Source organism: Aethalodelphis obliquidens, unplaced genomic scaffold (assembly GCF_003676395.1).
Source record: "Aethalodelphis obliquidens isolate GAN/ISIS:26980383/991018 unplaced genomic scaffold, ASM367639v1 scaffold16, whole genome shotgun sequence".
NCBI classification, from domain to species: domain Eukaryota; kingdom Metazoa; phylum Chordata; class Mammalia; order Artiodactyla; family Delphinidae; genus Aethalodelphis; species Aethalodelphis obliquidens.
The window spans coordinates 9,872,095-9,880,030 of record NW_020837960.1 but is presented as its reverse complement, the minus strand read 5'-3'; the positions used below and the strand labels follow the sequence as shown (position 1 = coordinate 9,880,030).

General features: G+C 42.0%; 1 protein-coding gene across 3 annotated transcripts in view; it reads left to right on the top strand.

The window, feature by feature from the left end:
* The window catches only part of VWA8 (von Willebrand factor A domain containing 8), a 359,206-nt gene that overhangs the window by 157,766 nt on the left and 193,504 nt on the right, over positions 1-7,936 (top strand). For all 3 annotated transcript variants that reach the window (XM_027116169.1, XM_027116168.1, XM_027116171.1), the window contains exon 20: positions 3,722-3,793. In XM_027116169.1, the coding sequence (XP_026971970.1) occupies positions 3,722-3,793 (72 nt within the window). The remainder of the gene's footprint in view (positions 1-3,721; positions 3,794-7,936) is intronic.

The following is a 7,936-nucleotide window of genomic DNA, read 5'->3' as shown; positions in this document are numbered from 1 at the left end:
ACACACACACACACACACACACACACACACACACACACACACACACAGTTCCAGGGCTCAAGTTGCCGGATTCTGTTACTATAGAGCTTGATGGAAGTACGCACAGGTTACCATGGTAGCATTGATGAGGTGATGGTACCAGATTGCAATGATCCTGGAAAATGAGTTCACTAGGCAACGTTGAGAGAGAGTCTCAGGCAGAGACACTAGCATCTGCAGAGACGTGGCTATGTGAGAGTGTAGATTATTCAGGGAGCTACATCTAATTAATTGTCATGGCCAGAGCTGAGATTCAAATGGAAGAGTGACAAGAGATGAGGCTGATGAGTTAAAAGATCAGATTATCTGGACCTTGCTAATTGAGGAATTTGGAAGCTATTCAGAAGTGAGGAAGCCGTTGAAAACTTGGAAGCACATTTCTACTTTTGTTAACTTTGCATTCATTCTTTAATGTTGTCTCTGAGTTGGAACAAAGGCAGAGGGGGACTAGTTAGGAGGCTGTTTCGATAGTCCAGGTGAACCTTATGAAGGATCTGAACGAAGGCAGTGATAGTGGGGACAGAGTGGAGGGGACACATTGCAGGGCTATGTAGGAGGCAGGTAGAGTCAATGGAACTTTGTGTTGGATGAAAGTCAAAAAGGCTTCCTCACAGAGCACATAGTCTGCTGGAAAAGTAAGCAGAAGAGTGAAGAGAAAAAGATTCTACATTGCGCCCGTGATTGGAACACACAGTAGGAGAGTGATGGGGGATGAGACTGAGACTACATCAAAAAAATAAGGAGTGACCCTTGTTCCGAAGGTATTAGGAGTCATTTAAGGAATTTGGGGGGGAAAAAAGTGACATGATTGTGAACAGAGAAGTGACTGTCAGTACTGTGGAGAGCACATTGACTCAAGGAGAGACTGAAGTCAGAGATGCCACATTGGCTGATAAAAATCTAGGCCAGACATGATAAAAACCTAGATGAAAGCTGTGGGGATGGAATAGAAATGGATAGATACAGTGGACTTTTAGGTGGCTGAATAGCTTAGACTTGGTGTTTAACTGACTTTTGATAAGGGCCAACTGAGATGGACAAGAGGATGATGATGATAGGGTCGGGTTGTAGAAGATGATGCTATTAATTGGGATAAGAAGTACAGGATAAAGAATGAAGCTGAGGAGAAAGGAATGAGTCAAGTTTTGGATGTGATGAGTTCGAGGAGACTGGGAAATAGCTAGCATTGTTCGATAGTTGCTCAGAAATACAGGGCTGGAGTCAAGAAGAAAAGTCTTGCTGTTGAAGATCAGTGTAAAGTTGGTGGTTGAAGCCATGGAGTAGATGAGAGGATTTAGGGAGAGCAGGGTCAGAAGTAACTCGTTGAGTGCTGATGTGTGGGTCCCCAACTCTGAACATAGCCCTCCCTCGCCCGGTGGGTGCCCACGTACAAGTAGGCAGAAACTGCTCTGCCCTATACTGTGACCCCCCAGGAAAGCATGTAACAAGGTAGTGAAAGAGAACAAAAGAAGGAAGAAAATCAATATTTAAGGAACTGCTACCTAAAGAAGATACAAAAGACCATAGAGAGAAAATGTTAGAGAGGTAAGAGGGAATCAGGAGAGAGAGACAACTGGGAGAGAAGACTTTTTTTTTTTTTTTTTTTTTTGTGCGGTACGCGGGCTTCTCACTGTTGTGGCCTCTCCCATTGTGGAGCACAGGCTCCGGATGCGCAGGCTTAGCGGCCGTGGCTCACGGGCCTAGCCTTTCGGTGGCACGTGGGATCTTCCCGGACCGGGGCACGAACCCGCGTCCCCTGCATCGGCAGGCGGACTCTCAACCACTGAGCCACCAGGGAAGCCCGGAGAGAAGACTTTTAAGAAATCTATGGTACCAAGTGGGACAAGAGGTTAAGGAAAGAATTATATAGGCCGTGACCTTAGCCTTAGCTAATGTTTGTTGACTTGAATAACTTAGGTGCAATGAGGGCATGAAGTAGAAGGACATGAGAAAAAGTTAAGAAGACAACAAGTATAGTTTAGATTATTTTTCAGTGTTTACATTGCTTTTTTACCTGCTCTCTAGGTGCTTATTCCAACTTTCGTATCTGTTCTTCATGCATATTAGCCCAGGTATTTCTAGAAGAACTTAATGTTGTCTGGAAATTGGCACTGATTTTTCAGCTTACTTAGAAGGACGAGGTCTACAGACCACATTATCACTAGAACCCAGATTAAAAGAATGTTCTAGGGACTCCCCTCGTCGTGCAATGGTTGAGAATCTGCCTGCCAATGCAGGGGACACGGGTTTGATCCCTGGTCCGGGAAGATCCCACGTGCTGTGGAGCAACTAAGTCTGTGCGTCACAGCCGCTGAGGCCTGTGCACCTGGAGCCCGTGCTCCATGGCAAGAGAAGCCACTGCAATGAGAAGCCCGTGCACGGCAACGAGGAGTAGTCCCCCGCTCACCACAACTAGAGAAAGCCCACACGCAGAGACGAAGACCCAACGCAGCCAAAAATAAATAAACAAACAAATAAATAAGTAAATAAATTTATATTAAAAAAAAAGAATGTTCCAGGGCTCCCCTTTAACTAGGATAACCATGTACCCTCCCTCATTTGCTTAAGATAGTCCCTGTTTACATTTGTTGTTCCAGCATATTAATAACACCTCTTTTTATTCTAAAAAGTATTCCAGAATGAACAAAATTGCTCACCCTACTTCAGACCTTGTTAAAATTCCAGTTCCATGGTTTATCTGCAAGCAGTTTTAAAAAATTAAAATTACCAAGATAAACGTTAAGGAATACTCATCTGTTCTTGAAGGAGGGAAAAAACTTTCTCAATTTTTCTAAAAAAGAAACTCTGAAGGGAAGCATTGCTTAATGTGGCAAGAAAAAGGAAAATGTTCTAGATGTCAAAAAAATTCATAAGCCAAGTTAAAAAGAGAAAAGTGAGTGGCAAACTAGAAAAATATCTGCAGCATATGTGAGATAGAAAAGGTCAATTTGCCTTTTTTACAAATAGAGAACTACAGTAAGTACTTACGAGACCATTATTGTTTTGATACAGAAAACCAAGAGAAAGTAATAGGGACGTTAACTGTTCTGGGATATAGTTCTCCCTTCAACTCCCGGATGAGCCTTTGTGACCTACTTATGACTGTCCTATTTTTCAAGATACAAAAGAGCAACGTAATTTCCTCTGTGCCTGTTGTGAACAGCTTTAATCTTGTTCTTTGACTGTATTGTGTCATGATTTGAATTTAAAAATATGAGTGAATAATATACTTTTAATTCTAAAGCTATATATACTTTGAAGGTAATGGTTAAGAAGAAGTCAATGTAAAATGTTCCATGGAAATCTCCAGTTATTTTAGAAAGCCTTTGTATATTTGCATTAGTGTTAATTTAAATATTATATTAAATTATAAGCCAACACTGCATAGTACAATAGCTGAAAGATATTTGAGTTGAATCATAAAAACTCTTTGAAATACGTATTGGTCAGTGGTTGAGTCTTGCTAAGGGGGACCATTTCAGGTTTTCAATATCAGTGACCAAGTTGGTTATATAACTTATTTATAACCACAGCATTACTTTTAATTTTTTTACATAATCAAATTGAGTATTGTCTATTATAATAGATGTTTTACTTTCCATGAAGATATCTTTATAGTTAACTTTCTTATTTCACCTTGATTTTGCAAAACACAATTAACCTCTAGTTGTTTTTCCTCTAGCACATGATAGTGATGGAAGATATGCTCAAAGACTTTCTTCTTGGAGAACACCTATTATTGGTTGGGAACCAGGTGAGTTATGGCTGGAACTCAGGTACTAATGAATAAATGATAATAGCAGTTTAAAAGCAGTACGTTTCTTTTCCTTGTTGGAGTACGTTTTTAGAAATGATTTTTTTCCCAGTTAAATGACTAGTTGAATTAAACAACAAGGGTCTTCTACCTTCTAAACCTTAGAATTACCTTATATGTATCTGCTTTTCTTTCCCACGTCTGTCACCCTAGCCCAGCTCGTCATCACCTATCGCCTGGATTACAGCCGTGGTTTCCTAATATAGCTTCACCCTAACCTTACTTCCACTGTGATCTACTCTCCACTCACTCTGCAGCCAGATTGATACTTGTGAAAATAAAATCTAAGTCTCTTTTTTTTGCTTAAATTTGCTCCCCATCGCCCTTAGGTGTAGGCTTGGCTCCCTCCTTTTTTGCGGTACGCGGGCCTCTCACTGTTGTGACCTCTGCCGTTGTGGAGCACAGGCTCCGGACGCGCAGGCTCAGCGGCCATGGGTCACGCGCCCAGCCGCTCCGCGGCATGTGGGATCTTCCCGGACCGGGGCACGAACCTGTGTCCCCTGCATCGGCAGGCGGACTCTCAACCACTGCGCCACCAGGGAAGCCCCCTCTTTCAGTTCTTATCTCCCCTCTGGTCCTTGGCGCGTGCTCTTCTCTCTGCCTGGAGCACTCCCCGTTCCCCTCCCACACCCCTTTTCTCTAACTCCGGGACATGTTCCCTTGTCCATAGCTTTTAGGTTTTCCTGCTTCTACATAACTTCCTTCCATCTCTCCATCATCACACTCATCATGTGTTACTGTATTTACATGTAGAATGACTATCTTCCCAACTTGTCTATATGCCCGTCAAGGGCAGGGACCATGGTTCTCTTGCTCATCTCTGTGTCCTCAGTTCCTGGCACAGTGCTTGCTGCTACATAGTAGATATTGAATGTGTTTATGGATGGAGTGGATGGACATTTTATATCTAGAGGCTTCTGATAATTTTCCTCAATGAAATTAACAGACTCATAATGAACAGCACCTTTGGTTTCTTAAATTAGTTTGAAATTAAGGATAACAAGCTTTCAGAAGAAATTTGGTCTTTTTGTTTTTTAACTTATTAAAACAATACATATTCTTTATTTAGTCCCTCAAACTTACAAAACAAATTTTTTAAAAAAAAAATAAAAAAGGGCCAGTTGAGTGGTTTACTGGTTGAGTTCACAGGCTTGGATGTTAGCTGGCTAGAGGTCCAATTGCAACTCTTTCATAGATGGCTGTGACTTTGGGCAAATTGCTAATCTTACTAAGGCTCGGTCTCCTGATATCTAACTTAGGAATGCAAATCACGTGCACACTGTCGGGCTAATGTATGGGTCACATGAAATAACGCATGGAAAGCACTTCACACAGTCCCTGGCTCATGATAGGTGCTCAGTTAGAATTAAATCTGTGGGTCACTGTTGTTAAAAAGGACTTTAATACTCTGTTTTATTTTTTTCTGAACAAGAATTAAAGGGTGAGCAATAAAGTATTCATGGTCTTTTTTTTTTTTTTTAACAATTGTTTTAAGGTTGCTTATTGCTGATCCGTGGTCGTTTTTCACTATTTAAAAAGTCCTGGTGAGTCTATGTACCAGAGTGGGAGGCTGAAGATCAGTTAACAGTCCAGTATTCAGTACTTGATATTGAAGCCCAGGAGGTCAAGTTCTCATCTGACTCTGAAAACTGATGACTCTCATCTCACTTTGCAAAATGATGGCTTCATAGCCCAGGGTACCTCACAAACTTTTTATAAGTCGTTAAACCCTGGTATACTCAGTGTGTCTTTTTCAGGTCTTCTGTTGTTATTTGAATTGCCTGAGACACAGTCTGCTGGCATCTCAACAGCTGCAGACCAGAGAGTAGACCAAGAGAGTAGGCAAAGAAAGGACCAAGAATACACAGAGCTGGGGCTTGAGGAATAATTTTTGCTGAGGAGCAGGCTTTCAAAAGGAAGGCTCCTAGGGGTCAAGTTATGATGTTCAAGCAGCTTTGAAATATCCTAGATGATACTGATGTCCTTGGGGTTTAGTGGGTGGGATACAGAAGGAGTTTCCTGGTAAAGGCAGGGTTTACATTTGAGTTAGATAATAGAGTCAGGGTTTCACAAGAGTTGTCTAGGTTGAAAGGTTAAAGTTAGAGCCTAGCCAGTAACCAGAGAGACAGGGAGAACATTCTAACCCCTGGGAGCTGGGGAGAGCTATACAGGATGAGGGCTGAGGTGGAGCAGAGGATTGCTTCTTCTTTATGATAAATTAAAAAGAGGCTATGAAAGTGCTTTGAAAGTACTCTAGAGTGCTATACAAATGTCGATGTGAAATCCAGTATGCTACCTCTAGTCTATTTCGAGTCCCAAAGAAGAGAACAAGACACTAGGACAAAGGGCTAGGCATTGGGTAGAGCGAAGAGCAGCTCCCTCTCTACACATACATGGGGGAACCCCAGCATCTGGTGAGGGTGGGAGATCCCACTGGTTTTCAGGCTCGTGTAGAGTTGCCTAAGGAACCTCTGGGTAGAGCCTGCAAAAGATGCTCAGGAGGTGCAAGGCAGGAGGCAGGGGCTTCACACAAACGTCGTCTGTCAGTCAGTGCTGTCACAAACCCTGCCTGTCGTCAGCAGATCAGTGTCTTGCCTTCTTTTGCCCCTAGTCTGACACCCTCCACTTTGGAGAAACAGAAAAATTGAAAAATGGAGATTGTATTCATTATAAATTTGCTACACTTAGCTGGCGTTTTTCATGGCAGAAAGCTTTTTTATCCTTTCATTATAAACCTCTAAGACACCGATGGTCTTAGATTTTATAAGTAATTTCTGCTACCTGTGTCCATGAAATTAGCTAGTGAAAAAGTCTAAGTCTTTTAGGCTATCATTTGATGTCTTCCATTGTCTCATCCCACTCCGCTTGCAGCCTTGTGTCTCATTTCTCCCCTGGAATTCATGTCCTCAGATAAACACTCTGTTTTCCAGATACCTTCTTATCAGTGTTATATTTTAGCCTTTGATTGTCACCAGCGTGCTCTCTTCTTTCTCCCATCTTTGCCTATTGAAATCCTTCCAATCTCAGAGGGCAGTATAGTGTCGTGGAAAAGCAGAAAGCTGGGAACCCAGAGATCTATCTTCCTGTGCAGATTTTTCAACTCTGTATGTGATATTGGATAGATTGCTATTCCTCCTTAAAGGGCTTTGTCTTTTTTCTTTTCTTTCTGTTTCTTATCTATAAAATGATAGGATTGGAATGGGTGTTTTCTAAGGTCCCCCTGGCTGTAATATTCCATAATATGCTTCTTTAATAAAGTCTTCCTGAACACTGCAGCCTGAAGGTTTGGCCTCATTCTCTGAACTCTTAGAGCACGTCATTTCTAGATTTCTTTTGACTTCTGTCACACTTATGCGTCCACCTGCCACCTCTCTACTGAAAAGAGAGAGCCCCTTGATAAGTCTTAGTTATTTTTGCAACCGCCCTGATGCCTTGCATACAATAGACATTCAACAAATATATTTTAGAGGACTGCCTAGAATAAATTTCTAATGAGTAGCCAAAATGATTTAGAAGTAATATGAATTTAAAATTTAGGCTTACTTGGTTTATTTTCAGGTGATTCTAAGACAAATTGACTAAATTTCTTATTCAGTAAATTTGCAACTGTTTGGTGAAGGAAACAGTGAATAAGACAGAATCTAGGGAGTAAGAGAAAATACTTAAGTGGCCCAGACAGCTGGGTATGATTATATTACTGATGGGATCTGATCAGAGACTGGCAGCATTATCACTAGGACAGAATAATGAAACACTAATTATTTCTAATAATAATTAAGTGCTAATTAGTATTTAGCTAATTAAATGAGATATAACTTTGCACATACTTACATTTACCAAGTCAGCGAGTGAAAATTGGATTTAAGGTGGCTGGTTAAAATCTAAATAGAGGGCTTCCCTGGTGGCGCAGTGGTTGAGGGTCCGCCTGCCGATGCAGGGGACACGGGTTCGTGCCCCGGTCCGGGAAGATCCCACATGCCGCGGAGCGGCTGGGCCCGTGAGCCATGGCTGCTGAGCCTGCGCGACCGGAACCTGTGCTCCGCAACGGGAGAGGCCACAACAGTGAGAGGCCCGTGTACTGCT